Source organism: Larus michahellis, chromosome 2 (assembly GCF_964199755.1).
Source record: "Larus michahellis chromosome 2, bLarMic1.1, whole genome shotgun sequence".
Lineage (NCBI taxonomy): Eukaryota > Metazoa > Chordata > Aves > Charadriiformes > Laridae > Larus > Larus michahellis.
The window spans coordinates 22,243,195-22,269,382 of NC_133897.1; the positions used below are offsets into that span (position 1 = coordinate 22,243,195).

Sequence of the window (26,188 nt, forward strand, 5' to 3'; positions counted from 1 at the left end):
CTTCTGGAAAGGAAAGCTAAACAATAGAGACTGGTACATTTATGATGGAAATTAATATTCCATCCAGGTTTATTGTACTGTATTATATATTCTATATAATACATTATATGATTTTATATTTATATAATATAATATATAATTATAACTTGCTGTCTAAATAATACAGATAACCGTAATTGTCTACCAATAAACTTCATTCTCCTAACAATCAATAAGCGTTCTGGTAGTAGTCTGTCAGCAACATCTTGTAGGGACACCTCAGGAAACACTTCTATACTATTTCTGGCAAGCCAACGTCAGGGAGATAAGTTAAACCAAGATCTTGTGTGCATCCACACACACTGCTCCTCAGCCATTCTTTAAGGACTAGTGTATGATTGCATGTTTTTCTACAATTCATGAGGATGGTACCACACTCCAGGAAAAGTAGATTATTCAAAATGTTGACAAGGAGAGGAGTGCTATTGTAGCTAGTTACACTTTCAGAGAATTCAGCTTTTAAAGCTGGACTTTGTATAGCAGGAATTTGTCATTCATACTGCACACGAGGTTTCATACAGAGATTTCATTTGAATCCAATGACTTCTATAAGAAGTAAACAAAACACTAGTGAAAGGTGAGAAAAACACAGAGCTGGTGATAGGGAGAGTGAAAGATAACAACAGACTAAGCTGGGTTCTCAGAAACACTGGTTCTTGAACATGAGTTTGTTAGAGGTCGGCAAGATGTCCTAATGTTGCTTTGTCCGGGTGCAAGCTAATATTGGAAACACAAAGCTGATACTTCCATGGAGCTGCCTATAAAAATGCCTACAATGCAACACGGTCTTCCAGAGATTGACTGCAGCACAGTCAGGGTCATCAGGTGGTCTCAGTCAAGGTGCTACATAATATAAACTCTACGCTATGTGCTCGGGTGACCTAAGAGAAATGGACGGCTGGACTATTATTTGCACCTTTGTTTATCCAAAGGTGTTGAGCCATTCCGCAGTGGATGGGTTCACCGTCGCAGCATTTCCGAGTGAGACCTGACGGATTATTTTAGCGACTCATGATTGCAGACTTGGAGACAGTTACTGCATTTGCACAGGCATGCTGGACTGTTTTAGAAAGAGGTCTGTTGTGTCCCAGATGCGATGATTAATTACTATCTTCACATTATATTTAGCAGCTCATTGCCTAGGAAATTACTAAACAAATGCATCAAGCTGAAGCGGAGTATAAGGAATAATATAATCAGGACAACTCTGAAAAGAGCAACCTATAAAATTACAGTGCTGCTGAAGCGATGATTAAAAAGGTTGGTAATAGGCTACTATGCCAGGCTGTTTGGTTTTGTGTTCAGACAGAGCTAGAAGTTACCAGAACATATAAATGACAAGACATAATGTGTCAAAACATTTAATATATATTTCGTATGGCTTTTTCATGATACATATCCTCTATTGTCACTTCACTATAAAAAGGAAACATTTTAAATGCTCGTTGAAACTGCTTTGTGAACTGTGCTAATTGCTCGCTATGATTTGTCTGCATATACAGAAAGCTCAATGGAGATTTGCTTTTATCATGACACTAATTTACAGGATTTACGTTTTCAAATTCAGTGAATATTTCATTTTCCCCAAAGCGATGTAGGACACATGCCAATACCTGGTGTATGGTCGGTATCAGGACCCATTTGCCCAGTGACAGCACTGTTGCTAATATCCCAGTCAAAATCATCACTAGGGTCTTGTGTTAATCCACATACAGTGGTCCATTCTTGATCTTGTGTTTCAAAATTACAGCTTCCAGGAATACTTGTGTAGTAACCTGAAAATACAGCAAGAAGTGGATTATTATCCCAGCTCTTAGATGTAAAAGTCTATAATGAACATATTGTACTTGGTAATGGAAAGGGTTCTGTTTGGCTAATGCTATGATTCCTTGTGTTACATGTACTGACATTAATAATATATGGCAGTTAGTAAGGAAAAAAAATTCACCCTTTGCTTCCTGAGCAGGTATAAACAGCCTTAAATGTTATTACAGATATATGCCCATGTAAGTCTTGACAAAAAAAACGATGACTTCACCAATTTTAGTTATTATTCAAGGTGAATGGACAGGATGATTCCCAGCCAACCAGCTAGCAAAACTGGACTCCACTTCCACGGTGACATTTTTCATGAAAACATGTTCTCTCATCCTTGTGAGTGTTATTCATGAAGGTAGTTTTATGATGAGAGAGAAGTTCTAGTGAGTAGGACACTGACTGAATTCAGGAGATCTTTGTGAAACTTCCCATTTCTAGACCTGCCTCTGATATTTCAGGTGACTTTGGAAAAGTAATTAAAAAAATTATACAAATCCTGTTGTAGAGATGAAGAGTTGAATCAAATAGCATCATAAACTCTTCTTTGGCTTTTAAAAGTCTTTTCCTTAGCTATAAAGCAGAAGCAGGTACACAATTGCTGAGTGAGAGTAAGGACTGCCCCTCTGAAAGGATTCTGGGAAAAGCTTCCAAACTATTAAACATCACAGCCAGTTGTGCATTTTAGAAACAGGTCTGACTGTGATTATTTCAGAACTTCAAATGCATTTGTGGATTTTCAGTGTGTTTCTTGATCTAGAAGTATTCTGCAACATTAAAATAAAATTGTCTAAGTATTGTTGTCAAGGTATAAAAGACACAGATAAAAAGAACAGATTTAATCAACTTTTAGTGATCTTTTTTTTTTTTCCTATTTTCTTCTTCGATGCTACAAGAACTACTGATTCTTTGTAAAAATGACTCATAAATATCATAGACCTATTTTGTATGACCAAGATCTGCACATGCACTGACTGTAACCCCATGGGCTTGTCTTTCTGTAAAAATGTGTCACCTTAGCTAAATGTATAGGACAAATATCTTAAAGGAAGAATAATTTTGATCCAATGAATAACGTATATCCCACTGAATGCTAGGAGAAGGATCTGTACTGTTCTGTAATGTACTACAGTCTCCCTGTACTGCAAGGGACTGAAGCATCTGTCATGAGGAGCGGCTGAGAGACCTGAGACTGTTCGGCCTGGGCAAGAGAAGGCTCAGCTGAATTTTATCAATGAGTATTGACATATACTCAGCAAATACTTGCTGAGTAGGTGTAAAGAAGACAAAGTCAGACTCTTCTCAGTGGTGCACAGTGTCAGGACAAGAGGCAGAGGGCATAAATCCAGGAAGCACTTTTTAAGGTTAAGAAAAAATGTTTTTTCTTTTACTGTCAGGCTAGTCGAACACTGAGACAGGCTGCCCAGAGAAGTTGTGGAGTCTCCGTTCTTGGAGATATTGAAAACCTGACTGGCACAGCCCTGGGCAACTTATTACAGTAGACCCTGCTTCGAGCAAGAGGTTGGACTAGATGATCTCCGGAAGGGCTTCCCACCTCAACTGTCCTGTGCTTGTGTTAGTGCTGTTCACAGTATGGCCTTCAGGAATCATAAAAGGAATACACAAGTGCCCTGGGCATCCACACTGATGCTGAATTACAAGCATCATGTAAGCCTAATAAAGCCTAACTGCAACACCAAACACCCTCACACGCAGGCAGGGCAAAGAAGGGAATCGAAATAGCAAGCACAATTTTCTTGTACAGTTCTAACAAAATCAAAGTTCAAATGCATTTGGAATTTATTCATAATAGATGACCAGACTTCAGGAACTTTACCCTAACATCTTAACAGTTCTTTCAGAGGGCAATTATTAATAAGTATTTATGGACAATATTTACAAGCTTGACGGAGTCACCCAACATATCTGCACCTGCTGAGTACTTTTTATTTTATGGGTAAACAGAGCCTATTTAGAAGCCACCAGAAGAGGATTATTCCATTTATCTGAAAAATTGGTTTTATTTCAATAATTCAAGCACTCCTCTATCTGGTTCATCAACACTGAGATTTGCTATTAATCAAATCTGGGTGTATAATTGGCTGCAATTCATGAAAATAGAATCTGCTTTCATGTGTGCTTTTTTCACCTCAGTACTTCCAGTGAGTTACTGAAAGAGACTGAAAATTTTGCAAGATTGTCTGACTAGACTGAATGAAGCATAGAGTAAGTAATTTCCGTGAGTTTATTTAAAAAGAAAAAAAAAGAAAGTCCTAAGTGGATACAATTCATTTCAACCAAATTCTGTTGTAAATCCTGCACAGAGGAATTGCTGCTGAGTAGATTATGGTCCATTTACTTCTTTCAAGTTACACTGGTATAAAACCATAGTAGAACACGAAATAAGCTCGGACTGTGAGCTCAGAGAAAAGAAGAAAAAAATGCAGAAAAATGTGGCCATAACCTCTTCTGATGAGGCAGGTTAGACTGTGAAGGGCTTTTTCTGTACCTGTTCTGCTCTCCTTTCTGCTTAAGCATCTCCTGTTTCCTTTTCGTTAAAAAATGATGTTTCCATATCTAAAAGGTATTATGTGCCCATTAATGTTGTTTATCCCCATCTATAAGGTATACGCTCAGGGATAAGGAGTGTTTATCCAAATGTAAAGCCTCATTTGTTGGAACTAAGATATAGCAGATAGGGAAATATTATACCTGAGGCTTATCCGGGTATCCTGTATGACAGATTATGCTATCTCTCCTCTATTACTAACTTGATATTTTGTCAGCAACGGCAAAACTACAGACTGATGAAAATATATTGACGGAACTATAGCCTTTCTGTCTACAGTAAAAGGATAGTTCACTCTGTTTATTTAAAGTGAATATCAGTTTGTTGGGTTTTTTTTTTTCTTCCCTTGGAAAAGCTTTTCTGCAGTATAGCAAAGACTGTGTTGCTTTACTGTGATTCAAAATCATTTATAGCCTGAAATGTTTCCATCTATTATCTAAGAAAAGAGCGTTGATGCTATCACAGTCCTTCCAGACATCACAGAATGTCCACTGCACCCCCCTGCCAATGAAGCTACTATACCCTGTAACAATATTTACAGAATAAATGGAGTGCCTCGATAGTCTTCTGAATATCTTTACAGAGCAGTTTACGTTGGACAGCAATTCAGACACACCGTGTCTCTGTTACCTCTGTAAAATGTTACAAGGGTGAGTTTACAAAGTATTTTGCTGATCTTACTTTTTCTAACTACTGAAAAAATATGAATTTTATATACAAGAAATACTGGTTATCTGTTTAAAATCTACCTTTTCTTCAAATCTACTTGAAAAAAGCTAGTCTTTTAAGGTTATTGTTCAACATAGATTCATTTCCATGAATATGCTCACAAAATTCACTGGAACGCAAAGAACTGCAGGAGGCAAAAACCAGCAATAGAGACACCAGCTTCAGTGTATGTATTTCAGAACTTTTACTTAAAAGTTATTTACTTTTATGAAAACAATAAAGAGGGAGAAACTCAAAGTTAAATCTCCTATAGTGACATCTTCGTATGTATTACAAGTTGTAAGTCTTCTGCCTGGCTGAAACAATATAATTTACATCACTCGATAAGGGTCATTATTTTTGTAACCATTTCAAGTCCGAGCATTTAGCAACCCTATGCAAGAGAAAACGTCTTTGACTTTCAGGGGATCACCAAGTATTGGTTGATTTCAATGGAGTACTTGGACTTCAACACAATGTGAGCACTGAATCGATGCATGTAATGCTTTTACTTTCTCTGTCTACCAAGGTTACTTTTGATCGTATCTGCATTATGGCAGAATTTGGCCCTCCAGCTCGAAGATTAAGAATTAGACTGATTATTAAACTGTATATATGGATGGCTCGAGCTTCCTACTCCAAAAGTCTGCTCTGGACAGTGACTGCAAATAAACAAAGACATGGAGCAGGAACAAAGGCACAATGTTTTATTGCTTTTGAGTTTCAAGTCTGAATTGGAAAGCCTGTTAACTTGATCCAGATTTTCAAAATTAAGCTGTGTCCTTCCATCTCAAACAGCATTACTGAAGAATACCTACAGATGAACTTTGTCTCAGTATTCACTAGGACCTCAAAAATATAAACAGACTAGATTTTGTCTGTAATAGAGTAATAGCAAAAAAATATTTTCATAGCTCTGCAGTAGCAGCAAGAATAAAAAACAATGAATACGTAGTAGCGACACAACTCAGATCAAAAAGAAGAGATTAATTTGAGAGGAAGACAGGCCTGTTTTTAAATAATTACTTTTTATAGCAGAATCATGTCTAAATGTTATTGTGCTATAATTTGCTTACTTAGCTTTTTTGTTCAACATTGAGAGCTCAAGATGCTTTCAGCTTAATAAATGAGTTTACATGTTCTCTCAGAGTTATTTTGTATTGTAACCCATGGATTTTATTCCTTAAACTTGTTTTCAGTCCTAAATCTGGTTTTGGGTGTTTGGTTTTTTTATATTGAGTCTTTGGTTTGAGTAAGGTACACTTTTGCATCTAAATCACATTTAAATACTTTTTGCAGCAAATGTTTCTGAGGATCTGAAAATGTCAGAGCTTCTGAGCTGGGGGACCAGGCAACCTGCTTGCAATTATCTTCTGAGCAGCTGTGTGAATTCACCTAAGCTATGCTCCAGAATTGAAAGTTCTGATTTTAACTGGAGATTACATTAATACACGAAGAGATACTTACTGCAGTCGGCTTCATCTGATAGGTCTTCACAGTCTGGTTTATAGTCGCAGACAAACTGAGACTCTATGCAGTTCTCATTTCCACACACAAAATCAGTGAGGGCAGGGCATTCCCTGGGATTTTCTCCAACTGGAACCAAGAGGACAGTTAAACCAATATTGTAATTGAATTAAAGGATGCTCTTTTTTATTTGTTTAGCCATTATACACCATGACTTCAGTGATTTACTGCTTCCAGCAGATGTTGTTTGGTCTCACCCTTTTAATGGTGCATTACGCGTGTCTTAGACTAGCCTTGCCCCAGGCTTCCAGGGTAGGAAGAAAGAAAGTTCAGTTCAGCATCAGCACTACTGTTTTTTCAGTGTATTTGTTCTGCATGTTCCATAAAAAAGGGATCTGTGAGCTGTTGAAAAGTACACAGGCTAAAGGCTTTGTTCTGCTCATAATTACAGAACATCATTTTGAAAATAAGAACATTTTAAACTGAGAAAAATCACAGTTATACAATATTTACATAATGCATAAACTTTTAAAGCCTTTATAAGACATTTACATTTTTGAAGACTCTAGAGAAACTTCCTCTCTGAGTGTGTGAACTGCCCAGAAATTCCTCTTATGGGATTTAGTATGAGGATCTGCTTTACAACAATTTTTGATCATCTCTGAAAGTGAGTGAAAATCGTGTGATAAAATGAAAGTTAGTAACTTGCACATAAAGCACTAGGGTCAAAGCCAAAGAGTGCTGAGATTCAGCCATCTCTGAACTGTCAGACTATAAAGAAACTTACATTAATTATTTTTGAGTTCAGTGCACTGGGTGTATAATTTCAGCTAGTACTAATTGAAACAGTTCTGATAATCCCAAATGCAACATTTAAGATGTACTCCTATTAACCTAAGATTGTTTTTCAATCTAGAGCTCCAAGTTGTGCAATAAAACATTTAGGAGAAAGTATTTTGACTCTATTCATTGTAATAAGTTTCATTTTTTCCTTCAAACATGACTAAAATGTGACACGTCATTAAACACAGTCTGGACAGGACACCTTGATATTTACCTTTCTGCAGACCCATATTTCCAGAAGGGGAAGCTATTGTCAGGGTATTAATCTCCCCAAATAGAGGTGCTTCCTGAATTTTACAGACTGAGGAACGACATTCTCATTGAAGCAAAATAGGAAAGGAGAACTAAAATTTTGTTTTAGTTTAAACACGTAAGCGAGGTAATATTAAATAAAGCAACAACACAGGGTTAAGAGTTAAACTTGCACTTAATGGAAAAAGCTATAAATGTTCTTTTTTGACATCACCTTCTTCCAAACCTTTTGTTTAGCCACTAACCTGAACAATCCATTGTTTGCTCAGTTCTACACATAGTCTTACACCATGTAAAACATCCATACAGACATGGATTGTTGGTATACAGGCATAGGATCAGTTTTAAAGGAAGGGCATAGAGCTATAAAAACCGAGGGGAGTGTGTATTCGGGTTTTTTTCTTTTTACGAGAACAGAGGCTCCAACAGATTTGCTCTTGCAAATTTCTTGGGGAAGTTACTTTTGGTTTTCATTATGCTTTGCTCTCTCTTCTACGATTATTCAGTCCATAAACTTGTGGGGTCTGAAGACTATATGAATATGCTGCAAGTGAAAAGACCACAATCCATTCCTTTCCCACAAAAAGAGAATATAGATAACAACCCCCCCAAAAAAAACCCAAACAAAATACTATAGAATATAAACCACAAAAACACAAAGAAGCATTTCATAGCTTACGATAACAACTGAGCTTTAAATCAGCTGAGAAATAACTAGATTAACTAGAATCAGTGGAGGAATTAAACTGTTGATTTTCTCCTAGATCAAAGTTGACAGGCCACAGCACATATCCTTGTAAACCACCTTTTTTCCCTTACAGTAAACACTTGGGGACTAGACTCTCATAAATTAAAAAAAAAAATTCAAACAATTATTATGGCATAGCAAAATGCTAATGGTTTATCATACCCATTTGTTTGGTTTCCCCTTGGAACTATAGTATTTCCTGAAAACCAGGACACCACAAGAAACTAGCACAGGACATATTTTAGATGAAGCCGTAACTACTGACTACATGTCATGCAAATCCCTATGCCAAATGAAATGGCAGCACTTGAAAAGGAAAAAGCATACACAGGATATCACTTTTCAATTAAGCACAATTTGGACTGATGCAGCGAAGAGCTGTATAACTTCTAAGTAGTTTTTAAGAGACCAATAGAACTAGCTTGGCTTTTGGATCACTAAACCCGACAAAAGAAGCATGTTAATGATGGTTGCCAAAGAACTTTCATTTACTTACACTCACTTTCCTTTCTACATATTTGGTTCTGTACAATGTAATGCTCTGAATACCAGCAAAGATAAGACCTTCCCTGGCAAGAATACATGTGTGTGTTTGTACATAGATAGAAAACAAGCAAGACACAGGTGCACATCGTGCACACCATAAATAAATTGTGACTCTACTGTGGATACATCACACGCTATATTTTTATATCCATCTCCAGTAAATATTGTCTGTGGAAAACAAGCCCATATGGTACTCCCAGAATTTATAGTCATAACAAGATTCATTTGGAGATAACTGATAACTACAACACTATTACCCCAGACACTTTGTTTGAGTTACCAGGAAAAGATAGTCTATGAAAGAGCTCATGAAAACAGTCTTCTTTCTTTTAAGTTTGCTACTATAGGACAGCACTGGACCAGTGACTTTTCTCTGACACTGAGTGCAAGAGCATTCTTTTACCAATGTTTTGTAAGATGAAAATATTCCAGTGACACCCATTACATGTAAAACCATGGAAACAACCACACAGACCAAATATCATCTCTATAAGCTATGGATCTTGACTGTCTGAGACAAAATGGATAACTGCAAAAAATCTTCTGGTTTGATAGGTACCAGTAAGTTTCACAGATTGGGTATTAGGTTGACACGATGAATGTTCTTCTATTTAAAATACTTATCACGAAAGAACTGATTGATCAGACAGCCATAAAGAAGAGGTGCTCTTCCTGTGTTGCATTACAACGTTTAAGACTTAACAAAGGTTGTCAGAGGTTATGTTTGGCCAGTGTTATGTGCTTGTGACAGGTATTGGGTAAATCCTGAGTTATGGCTGCTAAAGGCTGCAGTGAGCAAGACCTTGAGCTGTTTTGAAAAGCAACACATAACTCAAAGTCAACTACACAGAGCTGCTGTTTACCAAGAGTATCATCTTCTCTGCTCTCTCCAAGAGGAATGCATGTACTCACTCAACAGTAAAACATCACCATGTCGACAGCATGAAATGTAACATCTAATGTATATTCAAGGAAAATTAGACTTTTCCATCCCTATTTATCTTTTTTAGAAATTAAGGCCCTTTCTGAGTAGAAAATTTTTCAAATTAAAATTGAAAATTCACCTCTTTCTATTATTTGGTTTTTGGGTTTTTTTGGTTTTGTTTTTTTTTTTTTTTTAATTGGATTGTACAGTAAAAGTACACACAGGAATAATCACAGATAAAAAAATTAAAAATGTTTTGTTGAAAATATTACTCAATGAAAGTAACTTGACTTTCCAAGTTTCACCTTTTGTTTAAATTAAAATGCATGAAATAAAAGCTCCTAGAAGGTTTCATTAGAACTGGAACTCAACTGTGCTCAGTACTCTGAAGTTCAGAAATTATGAAACAGTTTGCCTCAAGCTTTTCATTTGCTTACCCCAATTGTTCAGTACCCTTTTCTGCATGACTTTTTATAGAACATTAAAACTCTATTAGCAAACTCATCAATGATGTTTATGTCCATGGATGACCTTGGCAATCTTTTGCAGGGAAAACTAGATGAAAAGTTTCTACTCATGCAAGCTAGATATCATTTCAAATAAGGTTATTTTTCAATTCAAAAACCATAGGGAGTTGTCCTCACATAATGTGTCATTTAAAAGGCCAGATTTAATTCAAAGATATGCATTGTCTCTGACATAAACAGCACATCTAACAAATTGTAATGACTCTTAGGAAAGAATTTCACCTGTAGATACAAAAGCCTGCCAATGGATTTAAAGATGCTCAAGGCAAGCAGCATTATGGTGCCTAAGGCCACCAAAAAAACTGTAAGAATAAAACAGTCATCCATAGTTCTGGAAACGTACAAATTTCTCTAAATGAAGCAATACAAAAGACATGAAAAAAAATTCTCTTCAACTTCTAGTGCTGATATCATGGGAGTATAAAAACTTGTACCAGACAAGGACAGAAATTTTTATACTTGATTAAGACTGAAAGACTGGCCTTAGCGTAGGATGTATCAGCAGGATAAGGAGCTCCTGCTCACAATACCCTCATACAGGGAGCTGCTTGAATTTGCTTAATGCTTAAGAAGACACTAGGGAGAAGCACTGAGAACTGGGCAACAAGTGAGGGTCTGGTATTCTAGGCTTTATGCCTTTGGAGCCTGCAAGTGGTAACAGAAAGAGAGAAAAGGAGATAAATCAAGTGTTGCTTTTACAGAAAATTTTTTCTCCTGGTAATTATGAACATGTTCAAACAGAGAAAAACTCCTCCTGAAGCAATTTGATGTGTTCTCTACTGCTTGGTCGTGTCTCCCCTGCCTGTCTCCCCTCCATCCTGATTGCAGCTAGATTATGTCTCAGAAATTTCAGCTGACTAGATTATTTTCAGAGCTTTTCAGTGGTATTTACTCTACAAAATTACTGTCAAGCTGTTGTTTCCACTGTGATGCAGAATCAATGCAAACCACTCAATCATAGCACTCTCCCCCCTTATCACAGATATTTTATCATCTCAAATGAATATTGTATTTTTTTTATACATGGACTTGTCCTAGTGTGGTCCACAGGTGGTGGTGTGGCAGACCAATGGAGTACGGCACATAGGTGCAAGTCACAGTTATTTGCAACAAGGGGGCAATTCCTCAGCTAAATGTTCTTCCTGGCTGTACAAAATCATCATTAGATGTGAAATTCATCTTGGGCGTCGTATTGCACGGAGGCATATGATGGGTTACAGAAGATCAACTGTTATATGCAGTTCATTCCTATTGGAAGGGTGCCTACCTTCTACAGCAATTTCATATAAAAATTAACCCAGGCTGGGGCAGTGTTCGTTCTTACAGCACCACCTTTATAGACAATGATTGTGAGGTTAAAAAAAAATTTCAAACCCAGCCATCTCTACCCTCTATATTTTGCTAGCCTTGAGCAGCCTTCACTTTTGCCCCATTCAAAATATGTGGAGTTAAGGAATATACCATTGGATATGGAGAGTAAGCAATATGTGAACTGAATATCAAAAAGATGAGATTTTAATATTATACTGAAAAGTTGCATTTGCAGCAATCTACCACCAAACCAAAGTATCTCTGAAGTCAGTAACTTGTTTTCAGGAGATTCACATGAGATAAACAGAAACTGAAAAAAAGGCTGACTTCTCTTCATGAAAAATGAGGTAAAAGCTAACACTTGTTTCTCATATTCAAAATATGTGGCAAATGACCTCAGATGTTTTCCTAATAAGAATCTGAGAGCTGCCAAATCAAGGAAAGGTGGCCAAAAAATCTTTTGGTTAAGCTCTTGTGCATTTTGTGCATAATCTCAAACAGTCCCCGAGTATTATAGACGTGTAAATGCCCACTGTACAGTGCAACAAAAAGTAGAGAATTCTGTGACTTTCAAGCTGCTGCCACATTTATGTTCTTTCCTTTCTTTTAATTTTTTTTCAAAGACAACTGTCCAATGCAATATTATTCATTCCCTGAAGCCAGGCTACATAATATTTGCTTCTTCAGTAAAAATGAATTTATATATTTTCATAGGTTTATAGAAAGTCTTAATATGCAATACTATTTAAGCAATCGCCTTGTGCACAGCGTGACTTGAGCAGGAATTCAAGTCTTCCCCCAGTGTAACTGCAGCAGCCCTGGCAAGCTGGGTTGAGGGAACCTGTATTTCCCCTGCATCCCTCCTGAGCACACTGCTTTCCCCATGGAGTCCTTTGTACGTGGACATTCGGGATGTCCTGCGGAAGGCAGCTGTGGCTGATTTTCACGTTTCCAGAACAGGGTTTATTTCTTGCCTAGAACCAAATTGTACGTCATCTGTACCCTCTGCTGAGTGTAATGAAATCTGAGTTCAGTAAGATTTTCACTCAAAAAGGATAAAGCACATTCATGTTAATTTATGTTACAGTAACATAAATTAACTTAAGGCTACGAAAAACTACTAGACTTCTCAAAATGAGCTTTCTTCCTCTACAATGAAGCAGACTCAATGGATATCAGCAATTTTTAAATTGACAGCTCAGCATGAAATCAAAGAATGATTTCCTTCTAGAGGCAAATTCTGAACATCTGAACATTAGACTAAAAAATAAGAATTTTGTAATTTATTTTAGCATCTTTACTGAGAACTTTTAGCCTGGTGATGCAATTCCAGCGTTCCATGTCAGAATACCCTGACATTGACCTATTTATAAAAACAGGTGAAAAACATCATAAAACATTAAGATATTTTGGAGAGGAACAAAAGAATGAGAAAAAGATAAAACAACCCAGGTAACTGGACATACATTCTGGCTGAATACAAATGTACATCTTGAGTGACTAAATCGGCTCTGGCAGTTTTCTCTGCCTGAACGCCCTTCCTTCTCACTTCAGGGCCAGGTTTGTACTGAATATTTCTGTTATAAGAGCTTGAACTTTTCTCAAGTGTCTGAGCAGAAGAAACTAAATTCTCCACTAAATGTAAAGCTTTGTATGATACATAGCTGAGGATTCAAAGAAAACACTGGTTTATTTTAAAAATTAAAAGAATTGGCCTACGCACCCAAACACTAGGATGTTTTAGTTGTTTTCTCTCTGATCTGCAAAGCCAGGATGGAATTCTAATGAGAAAGGATTTCTCTGCTGAGACTTTCAAAGCTTCTTGTTTATGGGAGCATGGAAGCAAGGCTGTTCAAAGGATTGCAGTAACTTCACCTATGGTCTTTGCCATAAATAGTAGGTGAGGAGGAATACAAATGTAAGAGGAGAAAGGGAAAGAAAAGGTTTGCCACCAGGCAAAGCAAGCTTTATTACAGTTGAAAGAAAAATTCTATTCAGCTCAATTTGGTAAATCAATTTCCTATTAATAGGAGTACCGAGGCATTTTGATTTTGCTTTCTTTTAAAAAATGAATATAATTTTAATACCACTTCAAGTATGACTGAATATATACCCTATTTACCTTAAACATGAGAAGAAAATCTTGTGAAGTCTAATCCCAAACAGAACCCACAAAGATCACTGGAGCTTTAATGGCTCTTTCTTCTTCCTGGACTTCTATCACACTGAATTACCAGACCATGAAAAAATATATATATCAACTAAATAATCAACTATTCTAGAAATTTATGTTAAAGTTGAATTTAGAGTTATGAGTCATTTATTTTCATTTATCTTTCACTGTTGGTTTTTCAGGTAGTGCCCTGGGATGCCAAAATCAGTATATATGATATGCCTGAGTCAGGTATGTATTCATGTTTAAAGTCTGTGTTTTGTATCTGGAGTACAAGATACCTTTTCTTTAAAATTACAGATGCACAAAATTCAGACTAGTGGCAACAGCATGTCTGACGAGTTGCACTCTTTATTCGCTATTATATGACAGTGAGCCATCAGCTGGAAAAGCAATTCAATAATGCTTGAAGTGCTCTTTAAGGCTACCAGACCACAGCTTATTTCTGACAGCATTTTTAGAAGAAGTTATCATAAAGATAAGTGTCAGAAATCTCAAAAATAGAATTATCATTAGGGATTATTCTGCATAATACTCACAGGTATTTCACCTTTTTATTAAGGCAAAATTGCAGGTATTTTTTTCTCACCTGCAAATAATCTAATGCATGGTCAAAGTCAATTATTAAAAAGTGCAAGAGGTGACCACTCTAAACTCCATTCAGGTCACATAGGGTAGTCTGTCACTAAAATTGTATAAAGATTTATGGTACAAGAAGGCAAAAAAAAAATCAAACGTCATTAATCAATAGATTAATTAATATTAAGAACAATCTTCCTCTGGCTGTGATGTGACTTCACTGTTTTTGACATTTTTCAATTAAAACTGCAAAATAAAAAGATATCAGATTTGGAATTTAAATTATTTTTGCTATCAAAACATAACTTATCCTCTCACAACCAACTGATAAGACTCTTTTATACCTTCTTTTTTTTCTATCTCTGACGATATTTCCAAGACCTCTCACATTTTCAATAAATCCACAGTTGCTTCTTGACCTTCACTTCCATAGAAATCAGTGAGAGCTGAGGGAAATGAGCCTTGCAGGATAGAGCCCCAGAAGCTCAGATCATAATAAATAAAGTTATCCGTAGTGTTCTGCTGATATAGAAACTTTTAACTAATTATTTTTTAAAAGGAAATAGTGAAAAGATTCTCTTTCGTTGGTTGAAAAACTTCATATAACATGAGCTTTGTAAATCACAGCCGGGAAAGTGAAAAGCAAAGACTGCAGAGCTAATCCACTTCCCTGTGGATTCCCTTATGATGTGTACCGCTTCTTGCTATGACACACTATATGAAAGCAAGCTGAAGGAGAGCACATGCACAATAAAAAGTCTTTGGATTTATTAAACTCTGCTCTAGCCATTGAATATTACCATATTGGATAAAAGCAGTTCTAATAGTCACGTGTCAAAAATCCTCACGCAGACTGTCTCTCTCTTCCCTCCTCACTCTCTCCATTTGAGTACATTATTTCTGCAGAGAGGCAATTATTTTATTGTGTTGACTGCAAACCATGATCCAAGAATACCATTCAGCAGCTTCCAAAAGGACAGTCTGTGAGGAGGAGGTTATGCCAAAATATCTGAAAGGTCCAGAATTGCTCTAACATTCTTCCTCGCCACTACATCCATCTGCTGGGAAGCAGATAAATATTCAATTTTTTTCCCATGCACATTAAGGCTTTCTCCTTTCCATTCCTTTTTGTTTATTTCAAACATACTATTTAAGTTCTAATTATTTTCAATTATCTTCTAGGTTTTTCCTCTGCTTATGTAATTACTGTGGCTAGCATATCCATAATATTATATAAGATTTTAGCGTAACCTAATAAGTCTCAGTGGAGAATATGGATGTGGCCTTCCGTTCCCTTAGAGGACCCTGGCTATGTGTCTAGCTCAGTAATTCTGCAGCTACAAACACAGTACATGAATAAGTGTTGTAAATCAAGTCATTTTGTTGAGAAGAAGCCCCTGACCCCTTCTGGTTTGTATGCTACTCTTCTCCTTGAGTTTGGCCACAGCAAGATTGTGTTTACCGTCTTTTAGCTTTGTTACAATAGACACAATAAAACTGTGAACCCTGCGCTGCAAAAAAACAATTTAGACATGACATGCTTTCTCTGTCCTGCACGCCCCAGTCTTGGGTCAGACTGAAATGTTATTTTTGAGAATCTGGCAAAATGTATTTTGTTTGTTTGTTCTACAAAGGTAAAGAATCAATAACAACAAGAATGAAAAAGGTCAGACCAAGATCCTTCATGTCATCATGCCAACAGGAAGGTCAGCATACCAAAAGTCTCAAGAAATTTAAGCAAGCAGATCTCAACTTGTGGAGTAGAAGGAAAAAAAATCACGGAGCTCTTACATGGAACTGATATGAAAGGCACTAAAGACAATGAAATGATTCCCTCTTGACTTTGGCTTGAGCTCAAATACCGTTATAGAGACAAGGAAATAAAAGAGGGGGGGCATGTCATTTTTTTGGGTTTTTTTGTTTGGTTTGGTTTTTTATAGACACGCATTTGCACACATGCACGTACATACAGTTAAAAAGCAAATACATGACAGGGCTCTTATCCTTCTGAAGAGCAAAGAGATAAGCATAAACCCATTCCCATAGGATACATGCACCTAAACTTTAACGATATTCTGCTCTACCTATCGTACACTACTGGAGATGCTGTAAGTGAGCGTTTCCTGATTATATAAAGATTGTACCTTATTACAGTGCAAAAACATTCACCATACAAATGACAGCTCTATAAAGGATTAGCATCTCGGGTTTCTAACTTTTCTAATTCCATCTTTAAAAAAGGTGTATTTGTATTGTATATTGAGCTCCAACTGTGTATTTCAAAATTCTATGAGAAAAGCCTCCTCTGAATCATCCATCTTCATAAACAATATTTTTTTGCAAAATACACAGGAATATCATTATGCCGAAGCTGTAAATATGTGAAAGTAGTCAGAGCACATGGTGCAACTGCTTTCCCAATAGAGCTTCTTGCCGAAGCAGCGCTGTAAACCAAATAGTTGCTATATGGTAATAAACCCTAGTTACTTTCTGAAGTGTTTCAGTGCAAAGGTATTTTAATGCAACACTGGTTATATAACACTATTAACATTCAGATTTATGGGGTCATAGACTAAAACCAATGTAAATTTCAGCAGTCTTAGTATTTTAAGAGATTTAAAATCCTTCATATGACAGCTTTCCAACTCCCTATTGAAACAATTTCCTTCCTTGCAATGACATCTCTGTGGAATATTTCCAGTTATGTTTATATAACGTCTATTTTCGGGTTATTATAAAATATGTGAGCTTAAGAGTAAGCAGAAATATTTTTTTGTTATGTGAAGGTATGTTGATATCATCTCTATGAATTTACCAGGGAGTTTTCTTCGTCCTTAGAAAAATAAATCTTGCTATTTTTATTTTCTGAATGCCTTCATGAATCTGACTGTGAAATGAAGTGTTTAAATTGTTCTAGCCCCAAAATGGGATAGGATCCCAGAAATGTGATTTAACTAGACCCACAGCTTGGCAAAAAATTGCAAGAGCGATCAGCATCCTCTTTACTATTCAAGGTGGTAGGGGAACGTTGACCTCTCATTACCTACCAGGACATCATTTTCTGTCTACCCTTGTCCGTTGGAGAATAATCACATGTGTAGCAATGGGGACAATGAAACACTTAGAAAAAGCATAAGGGAATCACTAGCTTTCATGTCCCTGGAAGACCTTTTAAGAGCATATCTGCCTTAGAGTTTTACTAAAGTGCAGTTCTGAAGTAGGTCCCAAGTTGTATCCAGTTTCCATTCTTTGGTTTACACCACAGAGCAATTTCTTAACACAAAACTTGCATTTTCCAGGTGAAACTAGATCAAAAGATGCTCTCCAGAAGTGCATTTTCCATACTGCAGTTGATAATTGGCATCCAGACCACAGCAGGAGGTTAAAGCTTGCCCAAAAATCTTCCCCAAAACTCATATAGCGTTGATACATGGCATCAGCAATGATTACTTCACTCAAAAAATCCAGTTATATTGTGTCAGACTGTTTCTTAGCAGAGGTAAAGACCACCTCCCTCCTTGATAGAAGCCACAATCCATCCAGTTTTTATCTTTCCTATTTTAGCCTATGTCCACAAAAAGATTTAAATAGAGTGAGTACCCTGTGAAGGAGTCAAAGCTTTTCTTTGCTTTGCTGGCCTTCACACTCGAACTGAACTGGGAAAAGTGACAATGGTTGATTTGTGGTCTCAACTCATTTTTATGGCAAGAGCCTTTATGATAAACAGTGAGACCACAGGCTTCACTTGATATAATCTGAAATAATTTATATAAAATGACTATATACACCATCAGAGACTCAGTAACTTACCAATGAATTAAAGACGGAAAATTCTTACATGAAGCCAAATAAATTAAGGAAATGAAAACTCAGGTATTTCTTGGATTTACCTGCAATAATTTAGTGTGAGAACACTGCACTAATACAAGACTTTCTGTGTGAGTAGAAAATGGTATTGAAGTTATAAGACTGAAAACAGTGTACTCATAACTGATTTTATGAACAGTGACGTTATGATAAAAACAGTAAAACCATGATGTATTTAAAAACAAGCAAGAACATCCTACATCTCTAGCATCCCTCTAGAAACTTCCCTCTTGATCTTAGCATCCCTCTTGAACTTACATGTGGTGCAGTTGTTGAACTCTATGTCATCTATTGCGGCTCCTCCTCCTAGGTCTCTGGTGCGAATGCCTTCAAAGATAATTTCAAAATTCCTCAGTTTCCCCAAGTGTAACTCGACTTTGTTCCACTTGTCACCATGATTTCCTGATTCACTCCATATTTTCACAATCCCGTCATCAGTCTGAAGTTTGGAAAAAAAATAAATATAGTAAGATACACGTAAGTATGGATTATCAAATAACAGGTTTTGGGAAAAAAAAAAGAACTCAAAAAACCAGGGACAAGACTGCAAGACATGCCTTGACATTCTTGTCAAGCAATGGTAAACATATGCTTTGCTTGGATAATAGGAAAAGCAGCAAAATGAGATGATTACCATAAAACACACATAAACATCAACAGTAGACGGACTCTTGGTACAGAAATTACTATGTGTATGATTGAACTCCAAAACAGTCCCTTTGGTAGAGTTGTATTTAACTTTATATAATTCTGAGGCTCATTCTTCATGTTTGGAATATATTACTGGCCGCAAGGTTAGTCTACCATTTTAAAATTAGGGTATTAAATAGGTAAAATCTTTTAAAAGTTGTTACAATGATAGTATAAGGGAGAAAAAGCTAACAAGTATAAGGTAATCATATGCTTAGTGTAGTTTATTTGAAGGTAATTAGGAGCATTCTGACTTTTAAATAAGCTGATTTATTTTAAGGCTTTTCTTTAAGTGTCCCATCATATAACGTAACGGGCAAGTCAGCAGCAAACAACATGCTTCATTTTTTAATAGTAGTATTGGAATGCAGATGCACCAGTTTCAATTGCTGTGAATAAATGACACATATATATGATGGCACCAAAAGTAAATATTTGCAAAATTTTGTATATGTCACAATTAATTTTTCCTTATGACTATGTGACTAATCATCCAAATTGTAAATGAGAAAATTTTTGCTAGTCTTTTCTTATCAAAACCCATTAGTACTCCAGCTAGGGTTAATAAAAACACTGCGCAATGCATCAAGCAGCTAAATGTAATGCACAACAAGGGTTCTAAGAAAGTAGAACATGAACAAACAAAACCTAAGGAAAACAGAGATGACAGTAAAAATAGGCAGGGAAGCAAATTAATCACATTTCTTTATACATGGTGAACCTGTTAGATCAGATTTATGTTAATAAGATTGTCTTATGCATATTTACGATGAGGAAATGAAGTTTGGAGCTTTAGGTATTGTATTCTGAACAGGAAAGTGCAGACAAGTATGCACAAAAATATATTAACTGTTTCTGAATCAGGGAATTCATAGAATTCTTGGTATCTTTTAGAAGGAGGTCCTCAGACCTACCAAGCATAGAGATACTGAATCGTGGCTTGATGATGGCGTTCTGGAAAATCATCATTAACTGTAAAGGAGTTAGTTGAAAACAATAAATTGCTAAAACTGATAATTGTTTTAAATTGCTAAATACAAAATAAAACACAGGGAAGGATCTCCATAACTGCATGTAAAACCATAATCCACATTCAGCTGAACAACCCCATTGCTCTACACTACTAATGGTGCTGGAGCAACAGCAATAGAAGCCCTTCGGAAGTCACGATGACTGAGCACACAAGCACATACAGAGGCAAGTTTAGACATTGCATCTTCCATTATGTCTCATTGGTTTAAAGCCAATGATGCGCTCCATTAAAGACTAATATAACAGGGCCTCACTAGCACTTTGCACCACTAATTTCTCAGTCGATGACAACTGCGTATGATTTTCTCAGTGTATCTCTCCCAGTGAGACTCCTGGTTATTTATGTGCCATCACATCAGAGATCCATTCATTTATAGGGAAGGCCAAGCCCCTTTCAGGCCTATAATCAATGGAATTGAGGGGAACAGGCAATCAGAATGAACGTGAGACCCTTTCTAAAAGTTTCACTTGGATTTCAACCTGGAAACACAGCATAGAGGACTCTATATTAACACTGGGATAAAAAAGAGTAGATACAGTAATCAAAACTGATTTTAACAGTGGTAAAACAGTTCTTCAAACATAACTTAGCTTTAACCATATTTTCCTTGTTCATCAGTTATATAGTCAACAATTTAACTATTTCAGTAACTCAACAGTATCTATTCAATTGATTCTGATATTTTTGAATAACCTCCAAAAAAGCATTACTTATCGGGGTAATTTGTTTAGTCTGGAAACACCTTCCATCTATCCATTACACGAATAAAATGGATAGTTATGATGAGTTCCATTTGGCTTTAACAAATACATGGAAACATGGAAGAGAAAAAAAACTTCAAAAAGTTTTAACATTTAGTCCATTTTTTGTCTCTAGAACCTCTTCTGTCTGCCCTTGAGAACTATTTGGAATGCGAAAATTTCCCAAAAAATATTTACAAGAAATTACTGATTCATTTTACAAAAGCAATTCAGTGCTGTACACTAGTGGTGAATTTAGGAGACTTAAAATGAAGTGGATAATAGTAATACTAAATGATAAGGGAAATCCTTTACTTTTGTGCGTTTAAGCGAGATAGAAAAATTCAGAACTTGTATCTATCCCAACATCAAGGCCCAAATCTATAAAAAAATTACATGCGTTTAAGTTTGGATGCACAGAAGTCAGTGGAACTTCTTAAAATATAGAGAGATAAATATTTATACAAAATCTGGAAATGTTAAATGTAGCACAGTTAACTAGAATACGAGCCTCACTTCTGCTGTTAGCCTGATATCGATTGATTTCACAATATATTTTATTACATTCTGTTCAGACTTATGTTACATTTGTCATGCTGATTTTTGAGTAAAGTATGCTGCGAGTACCAAGTAACACTGATCACATACTTTAGAAATATCCAAATAAAATGATGTAGCCATCAATTTGTATATGGTGTCATAACCATAAAGTATCAAGTGTTTATGCAGTTATAGGAACTGGGTTATTTTTTCCCCACAGTGAGACACTGAAATACATAGAAACCTTTTTGCTAGAAAGAATTTTTTTCAGGTAGAAACTTTACAACAGAAATGGGAGTCTCCTTGCAGTTCACAAATTCCTGAATATGCGTACACAAATAAAATGCAGGAGAGAGACACATTTCTTTTCCTGTCTGGGTTCAACAGTGGCAGTTCCCATGCAACAGCAGAACTTCATAAAGCATGAAAGGCTGATTTTTCACTTGCTCAGCTACACATCTACATAACAAAATGAAAAGCAAGCTCATCCCTTGCATAACTGCAGGAATGCTGTTCTAATCCAGAGTGAAAAATCCCTTCAAAAACACAAGCCCTGCACATTGTCTGCATGAAACAGCCAAGGAAGAGGTGGGAAAGGGAGACAAGCAGGAAGCTTGGCTCTCCTCTTCTCCCTGGGTCCAGACAGTGGAGCTGGCTTGGCTAAGGGGTGTAAGCTATACACTTCTGGATACATACTTGGCATGAGAAGATCATCGTTTGTACGCTTTGCAGATTCCATTTCATGAATTATTGTTTTGTTTTCTGCATTCTCCAGCTATTTAATCTGTCTGGTGCTTTGGCATTTCTTTCATATCTTTGGAATGTGTTTACTTCTAAAACAAACAAAAATACGGCCCGAGGAGGGGAGAAAAAATCAGTCTGTGCTTTGACCTGCCCGTTGCATCCAGAAATCCTTTGATCTTTTTCAGTCCCATATACTTGTATTAATATAAAAGAGAGGTATGTAAAAGAGATATATGACAATCAGAAGGACTGTGTTCCAGCGTAGAGGAGGCTGGAGGCCACAGTGTCACCTTTCTTTCTGTTTCTGTGAGGCTTATTCTTCTACTGACATACACTCATACTGAGTGTCTAGATAGTTCTTCAAACTGGGCTGGTGGCAAAAAGCCCAATCTAACTCTATGCTCCAACAGACTGATACAATACGGTTAAGATCTGTGGCTTTGGCAGATAGCGTCAGTGCTGCCTCTGAGTGTGTGGGTTGATCATGCTGGCTGTTGGTCAGGGCAGAAATCCCATTTTCCACTTAACCTCCTGGAGTCTAGCTACATGTGGTTCTTTACCAAAAAACAAAGCTGTGATCTGTCTTGCTGCCATTCATCCACATCTCAGGTTTCACGCCTCTTCTCCACTGTACACATCATACCCTAGGGTCCACAATTCCTTCTTCACTACACTTGCTTGCACATAATCCCAGCCTCTTTTCCTCACACCAGCACTTTTGTATCAAAGCCACATTATTACCTTCCTTACGTCTCATTACATTTGCCTTGGCCTTCCTTCCAGTTCTGATTTGTTCATCTCACACTCTACTGTACATTCCTAAAACCATGTCATCACCTAGTTTCCCATTTGCATCCTTTTGTTGCCTGCATTTCTACTCCAGCTAAGCAGAGTGATAGACAAGATCCTTGCATCACTTAAACCATCAGTCTACCATCCTCACCCAAAGAGGGTATTCCAAAGTAAAATGAAAAACTAGCATCCAGAAAACAGTGTACGTGAAAGGAAATACCCTTATCTTTCCAAACAAAAGGCTGAATTGCAGCTCTGAACTATGAGACTTGATTATAATATTTGTCTATTAGATATATGCAAATCTTTGAAAGAGGAGAGAAGAGAGGGTCTCAGATCTCACTGATACAGAATGCACAAGCAAAATACTTTTGCCTTAAAAAAATGGTCAAAGCTAGTTTTTTAGCAAGGTATGTAATTTGACAGCAAAATGCTAACAATGACACATCACTGCTAACAAATGACAATCGCCAGATTTTTTTCTGTTCAAACTAAAATCTTATACTGTCTCTTCAATATCTTTCTGTGGATGTCTCCCTCAGCTGAGGGGAAGTGCCACTAAAATAACTTAATCTGTCTTTCTTAATGTTTCTTCTTACAAATTTTGTGAACAACCCCTCAATCTGCATGCCACTCAAGCTTGTAATTTTATAATTACTAAAATCCTTCTAAATCTTTGTGCTAATATGTTAATATTTTGTAAACTCTTTCTGTGTAACAGCTCAAAGAACATCAGAAGTTAAAATTCAGAAGTGCTCATCATCTCATGGGTCAAGGAGTGCTAAAGCCTTCATGCAACTCTTGTTTTATCATCTACGCATCCCATTCTTTTGATTATTTTGCCTCTTTGTGAACTGATTTTACTTTCTCTAGGTGAATGTTATACGTAATACCAAAATAAACTGTTTCAAAGTGTCTTTTATACCATAATCCCAGCGTTATCTTTTATTCATTATTAAGAAGCTCTTCCCTTGCTGGTATACCTCATGGTACAGGAATCCATTGACCATTTATTACCTATTCAAATGTACAAATCCATGTTTCCTCCTGAGCCCCATCCGTCTTCTGGGAAAAGGTCTTTGTAAATATTTGTCCTTCATTTTCAAGTGAAGTCTAGAAAAATCTCTTGCCAACAGTTAAGATGTGGATGCACTTCTGTGACTTTTAGCCATGATCAACAGAGTTTCACAGCTTCTTCGAAAACCCAGTGAATCAACGTGTTCTTTCAAAAGCCCATCTTTGTATGTGTATATACCTATCGATATTTCAGTTACAATACCTAATACTTAATTGTCACATAAATAATGTCAGGAGGCAACAGTACAGCAATGAGTTATCTATAAAAACTCCAAGTGTTATAATAATTCTTACTCTTGGGATCTCAGATGTTTTCCTTAAGCAAATAGTAGGAACCACTAGAACTTCCTAGAAGGAAAAGAGGTGCAGAAAGTCATCACAAGATCAGGTAGAATATTCGCTATGTATACACAATCACCAGCATAGTCCAGCATAGTACAAATGTTTCCGTGGACCAAAAATGAAACAACCGTGTTTACCAGTCATACCTCCTAACAGACAAAAAGCTCTTTAGGTATCACACCGTCTAACCTGGTAACATATTTCTCTACCTGTAGCAGAAAACAGATAAATTTAGTCTGATTTATTAATAGTGTCCTCACGATAGGTCCAGATTGCAATAAGCTTATTTGTTCCATCCCAGAACAGTGGGAAGGGAGGGACCAAGCAGTCTCAATAGCCTTAATGATCACCTAATCTTGTTGAGGACAAAAACAGTTAAAGAAGATTATTTGTTGGTCTTACCCATAAGCTTTAGAGGACAAGTGGACCACGGGCTACAACAGAAGAACACCTGCAACTCTTCATGGCATGTGGTCCACTATTAGTACAAACTACTGCTGGGCAACACGTCTGGAAAGTTCCTCAGAACGTAGTTTTTACAACCTGTTTTCTAATTCTGTACTTTATAATCCCCTAAACTCAATTTGAGAAAACCTGTAAGTCCAATGTTATTGACAGATTAGCTAAGAAAATTTCTTCCCCAAAACACACACTGAGACTACTAAAAACATATGTGAGACTGTTTTCATTTAAGGCTCTGAAAAGTTATTATTAACTGCATGTCACTGCCCTCTATGGGTTGAACATAGTCAAAGGTCAAGCTGAGGTGATGAGCCATCATTAAGGAAAATTTAACAGTAAAAGGCATGTTTTTCCATTGACTTGTTGCAGTGGGTCCTGGTCTTCCACTGTCCCATCATGCTGCACGATAAACACTCTCAGACAACGGCAGAATTACTTCTAAGAAGACCATAACCTGTTTAGATCCGTATGTCTATATGCCTAGACATATTGGAAAATTCCTATTCGTATTGAGAGGATTTTTAATCTACCTTCTGATAGTCTGAGGGGAATTATTTCTTAATGATTGCATTACTTTGCAATTCAGAATCTTCTTCATGCTTGTCTTCATCTGAAGAATGATCTGAAGTGTTTATAACCTCTCTTCTGAGAACTTCTGCAGGAGGAAAGTATATCTTACTGGGCTCAATATCCTCATTAATTCACCTGGGGATATTAAGAATGAAGGAGAGGGAAGGATTTCTTTCCATCTAAGAATTCCTTTTATTTTGTGGTTGCATTTAATATTTTTCCTACACAGCAGAGACCACCATTATTCTCAAGGTTACATTTCTTACACAGTCAGAACAATATTAGGAAGTGAATCCAAAGCGTGCAAGAGGAGTATGTAATTTTAAGTTACAAGATATTTCAAAGAAACTTCTTATGAATACAATTTCTGTCAGAAGAATACACTAAGTATTCCAGATGCACTTATAAAGGTTCCACTATGAGACAATCTACCTTGTTGTGTCTGCAGTGAAACAGCAATGAAACACAGATTTTGTTCCTGATCTGCACCACTCCTTCTATTCACGTTCTGAGCTGGGTTCAAAATATTTCCCTGGTTCATTTGCATCTGATATTTATTTCAGCAGAGCCACAGGAAATGAAGCTGGGCTTACCAAATGGATGGAGGCAATAAAAACACTCGCTAAATATTCCTGGACTCTTCAAACCAAATATACTTGAGGGCTTTTTAACCAGAGACAGAATATTTTCAAATGATTAATCAAAAAATATTAACTGTTTATTATTAATACTATAAAAAGACTTTCAGGATTCACTATATCAAAAGGCTTCTCCTTCTGCAGCACCTTCAGACTTTTGAAAGTCAAACTCTTTTTACATACTTTTTAAA

General features: G+C 36.6%; 1 protein-coding gene across 1 annotated transcript in view; it reads right to left on the reverse strand.

The window, feature by feature from the left end:
• The window catches only part of MALRD1 (MAM and LDL receptor class A domain containing 1), a 269,347-nt gene that overhangs the window by 78,388 nt on the left and 164,771 nt on the right, over positions 1 to 26,188 (reverse strand). The window contains exons 29-31 of the mRNA XM_074574506.1: positions 18,628 to 18,808; positions 6,599 to 6,727; positions 1,653 to 1,814 (exon numbers count right to left, since the gene is read on the reverse strand). Coding sequence (XP_074430607.1) covers positions 1,653 to 1,814; positions 6,599 to 6,727; positions 18,628 to 18,808 — 472 coding nt within the window. The remainder of the gene's footprint in view (positions 1 to 1,652; positions 1,815 to 6,598; positions 6,728 to 18,627; positions 18,809 to 26,188) is intronic.